Here is a 19,410-nt window from a genome sequence, read left to right as displayed (position 1 = left end):
AACTCAGAAGTCACTGCAGAGAAACACATACTCTATTCCAATGTGAAGTATCTGCCCCATTTCACCACTTTCCTATTCTGGAGGTTAGGCTGTGCAGAGTCAAAGGAAACTTCCAGATACTTCCAATAACTTCTTTTATTTCCCTTTCTTAAAACTTAAAACAGAGCCAACCTAGATGGAAGCGGCCAGCTTCCTGGTGTTCTTTCTCTTTTCCTGGAGCTTGTTAGCTGCAGCCCCAAACGGGTTCTTGTGTATCTCAAAACTTCTGTAGTGTCTCTTGTAGTAGCCAGAAGTCCACTGCAAAAGAGTGAGGTTTAGACAGAGTGTAGGAAAAATGAGAGCTTTTAAAATCTCTTCACTTCTTCCACTTGGCCTGGGAGGATTCTGCAAACAATATTATTGGAGTTGCAAGGCAAGTACAGCTGGCACTGTTAGATGAATCAGATCCAGGAGAGCATCCTGGGCAGCCAGGCTCATCAGACTCTAGAAAAGGTGTGGATTAATGTAGGAAGTAGAGTGATGGCCATGGAACTTGAATTTTGATGTCATACAACCAGCCTAGTGCTGAAAATTGGTGGTAGACCAATGTCTGGTTCATCTTTGGAAAATTACCTAAGTTAAAGAATTAAAAACAGAATGTAATCTTAATACCGATGCCAAGAGCAAACATTTAAATGCTTACCCATTGCCAAGTACTCTGCTAAGTCTTTTATAAGAATCTTCACAGTAACCTTGTAAGGCTGATGTTAATTTTACCTTTCATTTTACAGATGAGGAAATAGGAGAAATGTCCTATTTTTAAGCTTATGATCAACACAGTGTGGACAGCCGTGTGGAAATACAGTAGACCAAAAGTTTATGATCTAGTGCTAATGGAATGAATAGGGAAACTCAGTAGGGCTTGTCTGGTTAGATTATTTTTGGCCTTTCTTTGTAGCATTACTTTCTTCCAGGTATGAGGCAGAGCTTTCTCTGGAATGGGGGTCTTATAATCTACAGACAAGCAAGGTAATAAGTAATACGTCATAAGTAATAACTTTCTTTTATCATATGTGATTGAATTGGTTAAATTATATTAGTAATTATAATTACTATATAACTGGAAATTCAGGTATGGTACATAATTGCTCATAACAGAGCATCTGGTACATAATTGCTCTTCAATATTATTTCCTCTAGGAACTCCTTTCTGATCCCTGCTCTCTTCCTTAACCAGGTAATTTTCTGCTCTGTGTCTAGTAAGTGACTTCTGTAATTTCTCTTAACACTGACTTTGTAATGCATGTGTATCTGTCAGTCTCTGTTACCTGATGGTGAGTTCCTTGAAAGTAAAGGTGTATGTTAGCAATCTATTTTTCCCCCTCCATAAGCCCGGCTTAGTACCTGGTACATAGCAGTTGCTCTGTTTATGTGTCTTGAACTGAAGGAAAAAGTAGATAATTCTGAGTCTTATGAAAGTATTAGATATCCTTAAGTTTTTTTTTTTATTTCCAATGTTTTTTCTGACTCCAGTGAAAACTTTTTCATGAAATATTTAGTCTGTATGAATAATTTCAAAAGTTACCACCTTCAAATAATGTCAAAATCTGTGAAAGACTTTGCGGTTTGGGGGTAATGTTATTATTTAGTTGTGTTTATTAATTTGTTTCTATCTAGTCTCTTTATCTTTAAAGAAAAGGATTAGGAAATAAGAGCTCTCTGTTTCCAAAACCAAATATTAGGATAAATGCTCTGGTATTATCTTCATTCTGCTTTAAGTGGAAAGTAGTATGGAAGGTTAAAAGTCGGGGATTCACCGTCAAATAGGCTGCTTTGTGGAGACCATGTGTCAAGAATTCCTAATACTGGAATGATTCAGGTAAAATCTAGGGTTTAATGGTGTTGCATTTCTAATTTCCTACCTGTTTTGAAATTCTAAGATACATTCACTAGTAAAGTCTAAAGTATGGTTTCCTAACCAGCAGCTGCAGTGTTACCTGGGAGCTTGTTCGAAATGCAGAATCTCAGACCCTTCTGTAGACCTACTGAATTAGAATCTGTATTACAATGAGATTCTTTTCCCATGGGAGAGTCTTTGGTAGATTAAAGTTAAAGAAGCATCTAATCAAATTACTAAACTATGTTTAGTTAACAATTACATAGTCTAGTTCAGGGGTTGGAAAACTACAGTTGATCCAATGTAATCCACTCCTTATTTTTGTAAATGAAGTTTTACTGCAGTACGGCCATGTCCGTTTGTTTATATAATGTCTGTGGCTGCTTTCATGCTATAGTGGCAGACTTGGGTCTTTGTGACAGAGACTCTGTGGCCCTCAAGGCCTACAATATTAACTCTCTGCCCCATGACAGAAGAAGTACCCGGCCCTGTCCTAGTTGGTGGTGGGTCAGTTAGCTTCATTTATTCACAAATATGTTTTGAAGGGAGTGCTTTTATATACTAACCACTATTAGTATAGATGCTGTATTTGTGTGGGTGGAAAAACCTTGTTTCTACTTGTTTAAATCTTATTTTGGGAGAACCATTTTTGTTGTGGTTCACTAGCTTTTTAGCACTGCAGAACAAAGTAATTTCTAAAGGACTGCCAAAAGATTTTTTTCCCCTCTTTCTTGAACTTAGAGATTATATGTTTTGTGTTTGATTTTGATTTTCTTAAGAAGGAATTTGTTTGTTTCTATGGGAAGAGGCCACCCACATGTTTCTTCCTTAGTAGGGAGTTGTACATAGTTGTGTAAGACACTCAGCCTTGAAAGACTGATCTTCACTATTTATCAATTCTGTTATCTCCAAATATGTAGATACATAGGGTGGGGAGGAAAGGGGAGAGAGGATAGAAGAATTATTTTCATTGAGTAAGTAATCAAGTTAAATTTTAATAACTGTCAACATCAGTGTTACTTAGAAATGTATTCATGGAATGTTATGTTTGTAAAATGGACTAAACTCAATAGGTATTTCTAAAAGCTTCATCTTTTCAGTTTAAAATTACTCTCTAAAATGCTCTTAGGGTCTCAGAAGTGACTGCTTAATTCATCAGTTATTTCCAATACACAGCATGTTGATTTTTCAATATAAAATGGCAGTGAACTATGTTCCTCAATCTCTTTTCATAGTACATTTATAATAGTCTCTTTAGCTCTTTTTAAATTTACATGAATGGTATTTTATTCTTGTTGCTGGTAAATACTCAGTTTGCTTTGCTTTTAGTTTTGTATTGGCTGAACAACTTTCCAGCAGTTTGAATTTTTGAATCTTAAGTTATGTTCATGAATTGAATTTCTGTTATTTTCCTGGAGCTTAATATCCATTAATCAGAAAAAGGAAAGGATTTTTTTTTTTTTTTTAAATTCTTTCTGTTTATCTTTGGGGAATAAATAAGCACTGATCTTTTTTTTTTTTTTTGGTCAAAGCTTATTTTTGACATACTCTTAGTGTGAATTTGCTATTTTAGGCAAGAAGAATACCCACCAAGAAAAAGATAATTAATCCAGACAGAATCTAGCAAAACTGAAAAGTGAACGTTCCTTGTAGGGAGCTCTTTGTGTCATTCATTCTGTTCGTGCAGAGAAATCAATGGAGTTTGCGTTGGAAGACACTGTTCCCGGTAGGGGAGGTATCTTAGGGACCCGCAACTTCTCACTTGGGGGAATGAAAAACAAACCTAACATCATTGGCCCCTTCAAAGTGGGTCTCTAGGGTGGCTTGATGTGACGCTAGGTCAATTTGTTTATTTTATTGTTTTGATCAATCTGTTAATAAATGTCCCTGTTTTTACTTGTGTCTCTTATACGATTCTTGGCCTTTTCTATTCATATATTAGAATTATAAGAATGGATGGCAAACTGCCAAATAATTTTTCAGAAATACAGACTGATTTTAAAACTCCCTATTGTACCTCTTTTGGAAATGGCATAGTGACATTAGGGGCTGTTAATGTGAGAGTAGCTTTACTGCACTGAGTACAAATATTTTTGATTTACTAAGCCATAGTTTGGGATTTAGATATATTGCCTTTACATTCTTTGCCACGAACAGGACAAAAGTTCAGGAACTGTATTAGAAAAATCATTAGAATTACTGTCCTTTAGATTGTCAGAGACTTACAAAAAAGACAACTCAATATTTATTCCTATATTTTCCCTATAACACTGCCTTGACAATAAACTATTGTCAGACATTAAAAGGCTGTGGAATTGCTTAAATAAACCTGTACTAGTCATTTTTTCATACTTATAACCTTTGACCTCATATTATTAGGGTAAGAAAGAGTGTTATTTTTCTCATTGTTTCTGCTCCATTGATTGTGTCTCTTCAAACTCTCTCTTATCCCGTTATTGTATTTTGGTAACAGAAGCATCCTGTTTTATGAATTGTGTGTACTGAATTAGCTTAAGAGGGCTTCACTGCATGATGATGACTTGAGTACTTTCATTGTGGAGGCAGTTTCTTTTACCTTCATTATGAAAAGGGCAAATAAGGCAGTTTTCATAGCCAAAAGGTTTTTTTCCCCCCATAGAACTTTCCCTCTGTTAGAGTAAAGATTTGGGACAAAAGGAGTAGGCTGTTCAGGGGAATTTCTAGAAATAGCTTTTCAAAGTAAAATTAGGAGATAGCTATCTGTTCCTGCAAAAGAACAAAGTCATTTTTACAGCACAGGAATTAGAAGGAAAGGCTCTGATTCTTTTGGGATTCATTACTTTTTCTTTGGTTATAACAGCAGTAACCATCTTTTTCAACGCATAAAGCACATTTGCGAGCTATTGTGTCCATATGGCCTTGACTGTTAACCTTGTGCTATACACAGAGCAGGTGTTACTAGTATATTTCCATTTTGCAGCTGGGGAAACAGATTGAGGGAGATTAATGACTTTGCCATAGTCACACGTCTACCGAATGGGAAACCGTGGGGTTTCTGACATCCAGTGTTGTGCACTGCATAGGGTCTCCTTGATGTGCACTGCTCAGTGCTGCTGAGATTCCTGGGGAAGAATAACATGGGAAAAGTATCATTCCCCCCGGCAAGAAAATATGCATGACACAAACACTCAGAAAGGGATGGATTCACCAAATCTCACAGACAACTAAGTAAGACATTCTGAGTCTTATTTATACATAAATATTCATATGCCATGTGTGCATGATTTCTAGGTATTGTCTCAGGATTATTGATCGGTTTGCTTGTTTTGCCTTACTATTGAATGGTGGATTTAGTAGTGTAGGCCAGCAGTTCCTTCAGTACTTTTGAGATTTTATTGTGTGGTATTTAGTCTTGTTAATTTTGAATAATCTATTATTCTAAATTGTTCCTTTGTAGGCAGTCGGTATCTTCTCCCTTTTAGCTTTGAAGATTGTCTCTTTGTCTTTGGTGTTTACCAGTCATATTATAGTGTATCTGGATGTAAACTTATTTGTCTTAGGACTTAAATTAGGTAATTAATGTCTTTTATTGATTCTAGAAATTCTCGGTCTTTATTTAAGTAGTGCTTTTTTCATTCCTTTAAAACCCATTTATTTGGAAATAACTTTAAACTTACAGAAAAGTTTCAAAAATAGGTGTATACATATAGTGAAATATTATTTGGCAAGAAAGAGAAGTACTGACACCTGCTACAGCATGTATGAATCTTGAAAACAATAAGCTAAGTGAAAGAAGCCAGTCACAGAAGACCATGGATTGTTTCATCTCATTTATGGGAAAGATCCCAAGTAGGCAAATTATTATAGAGGCAGAAAGTAGATTTGTGCTTACCTACGTTTGCGTAGGTTAGGAGGAAATGGAGAGTGAGTAATGATTGTGGGATTTTTTTAAGGAATGATGAAAATGCTCTAAAATTGATTGTGATATTCATAAAACTATGAGTATACTAAAAAACATTGAATTGTACATTTTACATGGGGAATTGTATGGTGTGTGAAGTATATCTCAAAATTGTTATAAAACAAAAGAAAAATGTATGGAAGTTTCTTTCATATTTTTTTCACCCTGCTTCCTGTAGTGTTAACTTCTTGCTCACATACTATAGTATAGTTATCAAAACTAAGAAATTAAGTCTGATGCAGAGCTTTTAAGTAAACTACAGACTTTATTCAGATTTCACTTTTTTTCTGCTAATATCCTGTTTCTAGGATTGAATCCAGGATCCCACAATGCATTTAGTTGTCATCTTTCCAAATTTTCTTCTAATCTATATCAGTTCCTCATTTTCTTGCCTTTCATGAACTTGATACTTTTGAAGAGTCCTCTTCAGTTATTTTGTAAAATGTCCTTCAATTTGGGTGTATATGAAGGTTTCTAATGATTATATTAAGGTTATGCATTTTGGGGGGTAAGAATATTACAAAAATTGTACAATGTGCCTGTATCATTGTATCAGGGAGTCTGTGATGTTGAGAGGCTTTATTCCTGGTGATGTTAACCTAGATTACTTGGTTAAGGTAATGTATACTGGATTTATCTACTGCAAGGTTACTATATTGTCTTTTGTAATTAATAAATATCTTGGGGGAGATACTTCGAGAGTATACAATTGTTGTCCTCCAACTTTCGTCTACTGCATTCGGTGTCCTTGAATAGGTCTTGCTTACAACAGTTATTCCTGTGGTGTTGCCTAATGGTGAGTTTCTCATTGCTTCTGTATTTACTAATGCAATTCTTCTATAAGGAAGAGCTGCTGCTTCTCCCTTATTTATTTATTTATTCAATTATTTATTTATGTCCTTTGGACTCATGGATATTTATTTTATGCTATAAATTATAATCTAATTACCATTATTGTTTTTGTTCAAACTATTAAAGGTTTAGCCATTGTGTGCTAAACCTTTCTGATTGGCTCCTATGCTCTTTTAATAAATCCACATCCTTTTTGAACACTTCTTTTATTTTCTGGCAAAATAAGGTATTTCAAACTTATATTTTCCCTATTCTAACCACTTCTCCAAGGACTGTATGAAAATTCAACTCCTTTTGAAATACTTGATAAACATAAGAAAGATTATCTCATTCAATGCTACATGACTTTTAACTTCTTTTTTTTACATTTTTTACCTTATCTCCCTTTAAAATTTTTAAGTTTAGGGTAACTTTCTGTTAATTGGGTTTATAGTTTTTGTGACTACATTTTTTATTTCTGGAGAGTCTTTTTTGTTCCTTTTCAAGTTTTGCCTCTTTTACATCATGTCATATTCTTTCACTAGGAATTAAAGGCCTTGTCATACATCTTTAATTCTTTTAAGTATTTTCTTTTTTGTATGGTTGACCCTTGTACAACTTGGGAGTTAAGAATGTCAACTCCTTCCCCTCCTGTGCTGTGTATAACTTTTGATCCCCCCAAAACTTCAAACAGCCTACTGTTGATGGGAAGACTGACTGAAAACGTAAAGCTGATTAACACATATTTTATATGTTACATGTATCATACACTGTATTCATAAAGTAAGCTTGAGAGAAGAAAATGTTATTTAAGAAAGTCATGATGAGGGAAATATATGTACTGTTCATTAAGTGGATGTGGATCATCATCAAGGTCCTTGTCATCTTCACATTGAGCAAGATGAGGAGGAGGAAGAGTAGTGGTTGGCTTTGCTGTCTCAGAGATGACGGGGAGGTCCATGATGGGGAGGAGGTGGAAGGGGCGGCAGGAAAGTCAGGAATGCTCAGTGTAACTTTATGGAGATTTATTGTAATTTCTCTCTTTATCATTTCTCAAAAAAAATATTTCTATATGGTACTGATCCTTCTTTCACTCTCTGCTTAGTTTTATTGCCTGATCGTACAGAAGTCCGTATCATAAAAGAAGTCAAAAGTGGTCTTGAATAATCACAACCCTCTGCCAGACTGTCGAATGTCAATTTGTATTCTGGCACTGCTTCTTCGACATCTTCCTCATCACCTGACCCTGGTTCGGAAGCACGCATCTCTGTCAAGTCATCTTCTATTAATTCCTGTGGTGTTGTGTCTTTTAGTTCTGAAATTTTTCCAAGATACAAATCTTGAAACCCTCCACCCCCTTTTTTGCCATATCCACAATCTCTTTCTTAATTTCTTTGATTGGATCTGTCATAAATCCTGTGAAGTCCTGCACAAGATGTGGATATGATTTTCTCCAGCAGGAGTTTATCATTCTTGGTTGAAGGCCTTCACGACTTTTTCTATAACAGGGATGATATCTTCAAAGGTGTAATCATTCTAGACTTTTATGATGTTTTCTGAAAGCCTTGAGCTCAAGGGATCCTTGTTTCTTGGCCTTCCAGAGTGCTAGGATTATAGGCATGAGCCACCATGCCCAGCAATCATGTTTTCACTATCCAGGTGCTGACAATTTTTCTTCTGTAGTGTTGACTGTTCTTTTCATAAGGTACCATGTGTATGAGCCTTGAAAGTCTTTATTCCTGATCTAGAGACCAAATTAGGGATGTTTGTGTTTGGGGACAAGAGCAGACCACTTTAGCACGTTCATTGTTGAACTCATGGATTCTGCGGTGGCCGGGGACATTGCCCAATATCAACGAATTTTAAAAGGTTGTCCTTTATTTGCCAGGTAACTTACTGACTTCAGGGACAAAGTATTGATGGAACCCATTAAGAAAAAGGGTTCTTGTTGTCCGGGTCTTCCTCTTGTACAAACAAAAGGCTGGGAGCTAGTGTCTGTCTTTTCCATTCAAGGCTTGTAGGTTAGCAACTTTATAGATAAGAGCAGTCCTAATCATAAACCTGACTGCATTTGCACAAAACAGGAGTTAGCCTATTCCTTCCTACCGTAAATCCTGGTCCTTGCTTCTCTTCCTTACTAATAAATGTCCATTGTGTCATTTCCTCCCCAGGAATAGGGCTTTTTGTCTGCATTGAAAATCTGTTCAGAAGATGTTATTTTTCCTTTTTGATTGTCTTAATAGTGTCTGGAAATTTATCTGCCTGCCTCTTGGTTGGCAGAAGCTGTTCTTCCTGTTATCTTGACATATATTTTTTAAATTTTTTTAAATTAAATCATGAACACATACATCATGTATATATTAATGCACTTATGGGGTACAGTGTGCTGATTTCATATAGAATTAGTAATGCTTACATCACACTGGTTAATATATACCTCATCTTGTTTACTTAATTATTGTGTTAATATATCTATACTCTATACTAATAGATCCGACATGTACCCTTGCATTGTGCACTATAGGTGTGATCCCACCATTCATCCTCCCTTGATCTGACCTCCCCTCTCCCTCCCCACCCCTCTCCTTCATCTTGGGCCTTAGTTGTGATCTATTCTTCATACGAAATTGTGAGTGATTATGAATTGGTTTCATAATAGTACTGAGTATATTGGATATTTTTTTTTCCCATTCTTGAGATACTTTACTAAGTAGGATATATTCCAGCTCCATCCATATAAACGTAAAAGAGGTAAAGTCGCCATCTTTTTAAAGGCTGCATAATATTCCATGGTATACATATACCACAATTTATTAATCCATTCATGGGTTGATGGACACTTGGGCTTCTTTCATGACTTGACTATTATGGCTTGAGCTGCAATGAATAATCTGGTGCAAATACCTTTTTTGCAAAGTGATTTTTGGTCTTTTGGATATACTCCTACTAGAGGAACTGCAGGATCCAACGACAGGTCAATTTTAGATCCCTGAGTGTTCTCCAAATTTCTTTCCAAAAGGAATGTATTAGTTTGCATTCCCACCAGCAGTGTAGAAGTGTTGCCTATTCTCCACATCCATGCCAACATCTCTGGTTTTGGGATTTTGTGATGTGTGCTAATGCACAAAGTGCATCAGAATATTTGTGGCAACATGAAGCATACCTCTTCATGGTAATTTAAATTATAGAAACATCCCACTGACAAAACTTTTGTGAGCAACCTCCCATTTGAGTTGTGTTCTTTTCTCTTCCCTGTGGGTTATTTTGTTCCGATGTCTTTCCATCAACCCAAGTTAAACATATCTCAAACTGAACTGATGCTCTTGGTACCCCATCTCCTGCAAATGTGCTCCTCCTTCCAGCTTCCTTCCTTCTTAAATGTTGCTATTATTCCACCAGGTCTGTAGGTTCCAGCATCTCACTTTCCAATTCATTTGCCAAATTGTTTTAATTCTTTTATTCTTGATCTCATGTTTCCTGTTCCTCAGTGTTCCAATGTCGTCAGGACTTGGTGAGTACTGATAATTTGTTATAGTCTTATTGCCTTGCTATGTGAGTGGGGAACAAAAATCTTAAGACACTGTCATTGTCTTTTAAGAACTTAGTATCTAATTGAGGAGATAATTTCCATACATGAAAATAGTGAAATACCAGGCAGTATCTAATTAAATGCTAAACTGGGTGGCACAGAGTTTTAAGTGTTAGAAGTTGGAGGCAAAGAAGGGATAAAATGAGGGCTTGTGTTTCAAGAGAAAACTTAAACGTAATTGAGGAAGTGGGTTTTAAACTAGGTCTTGAATGAATAGGTTGGAAGTGAGTGGACATTGAACTTGAGAAAGCATGAACAATTCCAGAGTATACTGAGCATGACGTTTTGGGAAAATGCTGGAGTCTGTTTATGTGTTAGAGACTCAGTGAGAAATAGGGACTCGATTGATGACATCACTGCTTTTTTGGCTTTGGCTATCAGATTATCAAACAAATCCTTTATGAGTAGCTTTTTAATTTTTTGTGTTTCTCAATTCAGAAATCTCTGGGCCACCTTCTCTCGTTGGTTCTAGTTCAGACTCCTTTGGTATGCTTGGTGCTCTGTGATGCGCCCGCCTTTCCCCACAGGCTTCGTGGTGTCGGATCTGCTTTCCATTTCCTTGCGGCATGCTCATGTGACTGCTGTCCATTCCCTCTCCTAATCTCTTCTTAAGACTTATCTTTTAACACCATTCCTGGCGACTCCCACCCACTGATATCTGCGTGTTTACATTTGGATTCCCTTTGAAACTATTTTTTATGGATTCCTCTTGAAATTGTTTTCTATTAAAAATTGTTCAAAATTCCTGTCATAAACCTCTTTCTTTCTAGTAACAGGGAATTCATACCCTTTTCTTTCTTTTCAATAAAGTGGTAAATTCTTTGGAAGATTATATTACATGTTATTTTTTCTTCTAGTACTATTTACCTCTCTGGTTATGTTCTTGGTACTGAACTGGTAGCTTTTAAAGAATTTTTATTTCTCACACTGAGGATTTATAATAAATGTGCCCGCTGTCATCCCGGACCTATATTATTTCCCTTAGTAAATGTTAGTTGAGCTCAAGTCAAAGACCATTATTTTTTCTGTTTCATTGAAAGTAGAAAATAAGAATAAAAATACTGAATCCAAGTTTCTGACAGATATTCTTGCTACTGTCATTTCCTTTGAATCTCTCCTTAATCTGTGTCCTTAAGTATATATTACGAATTTATCTTTGACTTCTTACTAGCACATGTAGTTTTTCTAAATAACTGGCGTTTATGGATAGAGATAAATTTAAGAGAAGAGACTGGAGAATTTTTTTTTTTTTTTTTTAGACAGAGCCTCAAGCTGTCATCCTGAGAAGAGGGCTGTAGCATCACAGCCCACAGCAACCTCCAACTCCTGGGCTTAAGCGCTTCTCTTGCCTCAGCCTCCCAAGCAGCTAAGACTATAGGTGCCCACCGCAATGCCCAGCTAATGTTTTCTTTCTCTTTTTCTTTTTGCAGTTTTTGGCCCGGGCCGCCGCCCTACTCCTTGAGCCACAGGCGCTGAGACTTGAGAATTTTAGAAAGATTAATCCTTGTTAAACTCTAATTGATATGTGTTGGTACTCTTCCTGTCTATCTCAGTTTTAAAATTTTAGTCAAATATCTATCAGTTGCTTGGTGCCTGTAGCTTAGTGACTAGGGTGCCAGCCACATACACTGGGGCTGGTGGGTTCAAACCCAGCCTGGGCATGCCAAACAATGACAACTACAACAAAAAAAATAGCTGGGCATTGTGGCAGGCATCTGTAGTCACAGCTACTTGGGAGGCTGAGGCAAGAGAATGGCTTAAGCTCAAGAATTTGAGGTTGCTGTGAGCTATGAGGCCATAGCACTCTACTGAGGGCAGTATATGAAACTCTGTCTCAAAAAAAAAAAAAGAAAGAAAAGATATCTATCAGTGAAAGAATCATCTGTTGTTGTTGGTACTGAACTTAAACTATTTGATATCTGTAAAACCAGATATCAAAATGAATAAAGAATACTTAGTTTTAGGAAATTGGATCAAGTTAAAAATAACATTTTTGCTAGGTTTGAGATTTATAATAGCTTCTTTAAAAAATCTGAATGACTTTTAAAATGTCTTACATTATTATTTTAAATGTAGTTTCAGCAGGGCTAAAAAATTAGAACTGTGGATACCTGGCTTTAGAAATGTGCTAGCATGATCTTACCCTTCCTTGTATCAGGGAACTTCCGCTTTTTCAGCAATGCATATTGCCCATTGGAGTTACTTTTGTTTGTGTGCATGTGTGTGTGAGAATGAGAGAGTTATTGGTTAACCAAAGCAAAGCAGTAACAAAGCAATTGTGTCAGACAGGCTGCATCTTTAACAGTTTATAATTTTTTTGGAAAGGTACTTTATCAAATCTTAATTTCTAGGAATGTTCTTGTTTTTTTCTTGTTTGCTTGTCATTAATGATAGTGCTCGTAATTAATGGCTTCATATGAGCTGGGGTTTTGTTATGTATGAACTTTTTAAATTACTTAACAGGTTGTTTGCATCCGCTCCACTTGGAATGCTCTCTCCCCAAAGCTGAGTTGCGACACAAGACCTCTCATTTTGAAGACCTTGAGTGAACTGTTTTCGCTTGTTCCCTCCTTAACAGTCAATACAGCTGAATATGAGGTATGTATTTGGAGTGCAACAAAGTGGCTTTTTTCTGCAACGGAAAGATGAGTGTTATGGTAACTTTTGAAATAAATATTCATAATCTTTTGTTTTACAAAAGTCCCTTAGCATTTTTTGTTGTAAGAATGTGTTGATATGTAGGGACTCTTAGGAGCAGGAGGGATAGGGAGGCAGGGCAAGAGAGGTAGGTACCTCTGTATCAACATTGTTTCTAAGACTTATTTACTAAAGGATACCAATTTTTTTCTTTCTTCTTTCCTCCTTTCGTTTTTCTTTCTTTCTTTCTTTCTCTTGCCCCCCTTCCTTCCCCTTTCCTCCTTCCCTTTTCTCCTTCCTTCCTTCCTTTTTTTTTTCTTTCTTTCTTTCCTGACAGGGTCTCACTCTGTCACTCAGGCTAGAGTGCAGTGGCATCATTATAGTGCACTGCAACCTCAAACTCTTGGGCTCCACTGATCCTCCTACCTCAGCTTCTGACTAGCTGGGACTACAGGCACACACCACCATGCCTGGCTAATTTTTGCCTATTTTGTGTAGAGATGGGGTCTTGCTCTTGTTCATGCTGGTCTTGAATTCCTAATCTCAAACGATTCTCCTGCCTTGCACTTCAAGAGTGCTAGGATTACAAGCATGAGCCACCACACCCGGCCCCGAATATCTATTATGAAAGTATGGTTAGGATTTTAAAAGGTCAATATTTAAAAATAGTGTTTCTAAACTAATAGAATTCATAATACCAACTGCTTAAAATTATTTTGTTAATGTTATAAGTTCTAGAAAATAAGTTACAAAGGCTTTAACAAAGGCAGGACAGACAGACTTTCCCAGTTTAAGGATTATTGTCCGTGTAATGAGTTGAAAGTCTTGGTGGAAGATTCTTTGCTGTAAGAGCCATATATTGCTGCTTAACATACTCCTCCTTGTCTCTTCAAGTGAAATGAGGGAATTACATTTATGTCTCCACTTTTGTTAGCCATATATTTTTTTACATGCTCACCTCTTTTCCTTTGAAGAACAGCAATTGATTTTCATTTATAGTTTTGAACTTTTAGTATGATTTAGGGCTTCATACGCTTTGATAAACTACCACTCCAATAATAAGATTGCAAATAGTCCCTTATATGTTTTAGATCATGTAATTTGACAGGCTTATAGAATAAGACATCTTCTAAGAAGCCATTCTAAATGCTGCACATTGAGCTTTTGTGAACATATGTGTATTGCATATATTTGTATATTTACACTGTACTAAAAAATTAGCTTGTTTAATATAAGGAAAGTATGTATTGAGTATCTTTTGACTAACTTGATTGTTTAATGTATTTATTAAAAAGATTTAAACTTAAAAAAATCTTTAAATTGGCTTTTATGACATGGTCACAAATAAAGTGGCAGTTAGAAGAGATGGTAGGGAAAAACTAATTTTGAATACCTTTGGCTAGGAACTTGAGACCAGGATTTGTTTTTGTTTTCTCATTAAAACATCTTACCTATGCTTTATGGAAAGGAAAAGAATAATATCAAATCTATCCTTACTGACATGTAATACCGAGCACAGTGCCTGGCACATGGGACATACTGAGAGAATAGCTGGTGCATGCAATATGGGGTATTTTGAGTTTGTTTTCACCTGCGAGCTTTTGTCTTAGGGTATTAAAAAAAGAATCAATTCATGCCTCCTTGAGTATATAGTTCTGGTGAACAATCTTTTTTATGGCTATTATTTGTAGCTACTTGCCCTTCTATTGTCAGGCAGTCTGCAGGGCAACTGATAAGGAGCTAAGACTAAAAAACAAAGGAGGGCATATCGGCATGCCTTCTGGGGCTGAAATCATATACCTTCCTACTGCTTGTACTCTGAGTTATTCAGATTTTCTTACAGTTTAGTTTATGAAGTGGTTTTTGTGTTGGTTTCTTATGTTTGCTTAGCCATGGCTGTGAATTGTGTTTTGGACTACATTATTTTTTCTTTCAGATTTTATATTTTTTCTAGTGGTACCTTATTTTGGTTTATCTTCATGCTTGTACAGCATTAGGATTCCTCTGCTGTTTCAGCAGACTGCTTTGGGGCCATTCTGTCCTTCTCCACCCTCCCGGTTGATGGAGGGCTCTCAGGGATCATAGTCCTTTTGGAAGCAGAAGTGAAGAGATGTTCATGGAGCGACCCTCCTTCCTCTCTCTCTCTTTTCTCCCTTTTCCTTTCCTTTTTTCCACCTCTCTTTGTGTGTGTCCAATAATTTGTTTTCTTTTAATTGCTTAGAAGTTGTCTGGATGTGAGCCAGAGTTGAATTTAATTTTCCCAAAGCATTTTTTAGGTTACTTCCATTCCTAGTCTTTTCAGTGCCTTATGTTTGCCTAAAACGACATCCAGCCTCTTTTTACCAAACCCATAAAACCTTTTAGAAACTGGCATCATTTTCTTGTTTTGCATCGTGCATTCCAGAAAAACTAAAGCACCTTCAGTTTCCTTACCTGCCTCCAAATTTTTCTATTTCTTTTCCTTTGTTAATGTTATTCTTCCTATCTGCAATTACTTTCTCTTTTATCTCTTATTTTAAAATCTGTTTTAGGAAATGTAAATTTTTTTTAATTCATTCTATCCTTTGAGAATTTGTTTGCAAGCAGGAGTTTATTATTTCCAAATTTCTTTTTAGAGACTGTTCTAAGAATATTTCTATTTTACCTATGGATATATGTATAAATAAATAATTTTGCCTATTAAACTGTAAGCTTGTTGAAAATAGAATCCATGATTCAATTACAGCATATTTTCCAAATTGATTTGCATACTGTTTGGTATATTTATTCATTGACTTAGAATATATTTATTAAAACTATTCTAGGCCTTAGATATGCTAATAAATATAGGAGATACTATGTTTAAGTACTATTAAATCCCTATCACTCTTCTAGTTAATTTTATACCAATTACTTCTAATATCTGATAGGAAGTTTATTTTTTATTTTTTTTTAATCATAAAGCTAAACCCATTTGTTAAACAAATATCTATTTGAGTATCTGCTATGTGAAAGGCAAGTAACTTGACCAAGATTGTCTTAAAAAGCTAAGAAAAAGCTGATGTCTGAACCTAATACTGTCTAGCTCCATGGCCTGTATTTTTCCATAATGCCTTATTGTCAGTCTCTGCCTTCCAGATGCTCAAAGGTTGGTAAAGAAAATAGACATGGGCAATGATAACTACAACATTTGATGAGTACAGTTAATCAAAAGGCAGTGAGATTGTGGTGGAGAGGGTCACAAACAGGAGGAATCTAAGGAAACTTTATTTAGGTGATGCTATTGGACTAGGGTCTTGAAGAATTAATGTACTCATTCTTCTCACTGAAGTTTGTGAATAGAATTTGCTAACACAAGGAGGTAGAGGAGAACCTTATTGAGAAGGGCACAAAGTGAAATGTGGCTGAACTGAAGACACTGAGTTTGGAATATATATGGCTTTTGTGATCAATCAGTTATTTGGTATATGTTTGTTATCCTTTGGAAAATGTCTGGGCTCTGTGCTCTAGGTCTTTGAAAAGAAAAAGATACAGTTGTGGCTGGGTGTTGTGGCTCATGCCTGTAATCCTAGCACTCTGAGAGGCTGAGGAGGGAGGATCTCCTGAGGTCAGGAGTTGGAGACAAGCCTGAGCAAGTGTGAGACTTCATCTCTAAAAATAGCCAGGCGTTGTGGCGGGCTCCTGTAGTACCAGCTACTTGGGAGGCTGAGGCAAGAGAATCACTTAAGCCCAAGAGTTTGAGGTTGCTGTGAGCTGTAATGCCATGGCACTCTACTCAGGGCAAAAAAGTGAGACTCTGTCTCAAAAAAAAAAAAAAAGAAAAGAAAAAGAGACAGTCATTGCCATAAGGAGTGTACAACCAATAGGGAGTTAATCATACCAGATGCTAAAGTATGCCATGTGCCATCTGGCTGCTTGGAGAAAAGAAAACTCTATTTCAGGTAGGGATCAGGAAGAGTGGCACGAAAGAGGGACATTTGTATTAGTACTTAGGGGTCAGCAAAAAACGATTAGCTTTCTAAATTTAATGATAATTAAAAAAAAAAATCTCAGTGTGTTTAGAATATCCATGTGTTTAGATGATGGGTGTCTTTCTGTATTTACATCTTACAAATTGTGGGTGAATATAGTTTAAGTCAATTACTGGTGGTAGAATTTTTAAAGTGTTTTAATTTCCATTATTTGCTACTTTGGGTTGCTTATTCTCAGTTTAAAGTTAACTTAAATTTGTTTTCTGGTGTTTGATAATTTTTCAGAATTTTAAAGTTCAAGTCCTCAGCTTCCTCTGGACTCACTCTCAAAACAAGGTACTAACACGGGGTGTCAGTGAATCACAGCAAAGCTGGGGAAAGAACTAGGAAGTAAGACTTTTAGAACAATATTTATCACTCCCTCGAATTGATGGCTTCTTAATTTTTAAAAAGTGTGACTATAAATAAATTTTGATTTTAAAAATGATTCTCAATTTATGCCCATTAATTGCTCATGCTATGTAATACTTCGTGAATCTGATAGACGTGAAGAGGGATTATTGACATTATCTTATATTTTTATATGGTCCTTCCCCTTCCCTGCTTTGTCCCTATCCACCTAGAAGCATACCAAACAAGCAAAAGGTCCAGTCCCAGTTTTAGGTGACATTTTCAACCAAGGAATGTAGAGAAGAGTCTTGGTGACTTATACCCAACTATACCCAGCTCATGGGTGAATGAGCTTAGATTCCAGAATCTAATTTGCCCTGTTAATAGTGGTCAGTCAGGATCCAAACTCAAACCTGTCAGACTCTAAGCCATGTTGCTTATGAGACCTGAGCAATGATGTATTACCATATATTGAATATCCTAACATGGATAAAAATGCTTTTGATCCCCTGGCCCAGTGCTTTTTTTTCTCTCTATTTTTAATTGGGGCTGATTCTCCAGAAATATGTTCCATGTTGATATATTTTTTTTTGGGGGGGGGGGGTTGGAGGGTTCTTACTTCCCTCCTCAAGCCCCTTTCAGTCTTTCTTGTGAATTGCTTAGTGTATGTCCTTTCGATCAAGTCTTGAAAACCATTTTGAACCACTGACTCTAGAACCTTGGGATTGGTGAGGAAAGGTATTCTTTCTCCAGGCTTGATGTTCAATATATGTTGTTTATTTGTTTATTTTTCTTTTTCCCCATCTAGGACCCAGTTGTAGCAAATGCTGCATATAAATCTCTGTCCCACTTTAGTGCAGGGGAACACACTATTCTTCATCTGCCTGAAAAGGTAGGCATTTCTGCTGTTACTAGTATGTCTTTAATTTGCTGACATTTACAATTTTATTGGTATCTGCCGTTTTAGGAGATCCTTACCTGATAAATATCTGCGTAACTCCAAATATGTTGTCTATGCAAGGCAAGAATTCGCGTTCATTATTTGTTTAATCTGTAACTGACTGTAGAGGTCTTTGCCTTCATAGATAATAAATTTAAGTCTCTTTGAAGCAGATGGAAGACATCTAAAACACAAATGAAATTCTCTTAAGGTGACTGGGCATATGGCTTGCTCCAGAAGGTCTGTCTGTTCCACACTAGGAATCACTTGCCTCGGAGTACCATCTTGGACTTAAACCAAGCATGGTCTGCATAGACTAAAATTTTATATTACTTGTGTAGTCAAAAAAATTTTTATTTGTGATAATGAATGAGCTGCCATATGAAAAAAATCTGTTTATTAGTGAAATGATGGTATAGATGAAGAATGTCATCGTTTTTTAAGGTTTAGCACATATGTCATTATCTTAAGTATTAGATAAAACTAAAAGCATACAATCTTTTCTAGTACCTACTTAATATAATCAGCTTTAGATTAGTAAGTCATGTTAAGTTGTTAAATATCCAGTTTCATATTTAGTGCCATTACTAATTCAAATGCATACAGATGTTTATTGAATGCTTCTGGAGTGTAAGGCAGATGTTGTTAGATGAAGTGATGTGTAACATTACCCAGAATCTGTCTTAGGTCTCAAATTCCATGAAGATTTGCTGTGAATTTCATGGGATCCTCAGGTATTAAAATGGGTTTGGCTTTTCTTCTGGATTGAGTTTGATTAGATGCCCGTAAGAACCAGGGAAACTTCTGTTTACTTAGTTGAATTAGAGCCACCATATGAAGTGAACTGAAGATAGGCTCTTGTGAAACCAAATCTTAAGTCAGGCAGAATTTCCTATGTTATCAAAGATTTTTAAAGACAGATTGATTGGCTTGTCATGCAGTGAACACAGTTGGGAAGGCTTAAATAGATATGTTTTATGATGCATGCAATTAGAAAGGATGGACTTGAGGCTCCACTATGATGACTAGCAATACTTAATTGCCACTTGAAAAATGAAAAATGAAAAAAAAAAATCTATGTATAAATTTCATCTACTGACCTGGGTGTGGTGGGTCATGACTGTAATCCCAGCACTTGGGAAAGGTGGATTCCTTGAGGCCAGGAGTTTGATACCAGCCTCTGCCCCATCTCTAAAAAACAATAAAAAAAAAAGATTAACTGGGTATGTGCACCTGTAGTCCTAACTACTCAGGAGG

At 36.2% G+C, this 19,410-nt stretch overlaps 1 protein-coding gene across 5 annotated transcripts in view; it reads left to right on the top strand.

Moving 5' to 3' along the window:
* FOCAD (focadhesin) overlaps positions 1 to 19,410 on the top strand; it is a 329,244-nt gene that overhangs the window by 182,555 nt on the left and 127,279 nt on the right. For all 5 annotated transcript variants that reach the window (XM_053571667.1, XM_053571636.1, XM_053571657.1 and 2 more), the window contains 3 exons: positions 12,700 to 12,834; positions 17,109 to 17,159; positions 18,022 to 18,105. In XM_053571667.1, the coding sequence (XP_053427642.1) occupies positions 12,700 to 12,834; positions 17,109 to 17,159; positions 18,022 to 18,105 (270 nt within the window). The remainder of the gene's footprint in view (positions 1 to 12,699; positions 12,835 to 17,108; positions 17,160 to 18,021; positions 18,106 to 19,410) is intronic.

This window comes from Nycticebus coucang, chromosome 2 (genome assembly GCF_027406575.1).
Source record: "Nycticebus coucang isolate mNycCou1 chromosome 2, mNycCou1.pri, whole genome shotgun sequence".
NCBI lineage: Eukaryota > Metazoa > Chordata > Mammalia > Primates > Lorisidae > Nycticebus > Nycticebus coucang.
This window is presented reverse-complemented; position numbering and strand designations above follow the sequence as displayed.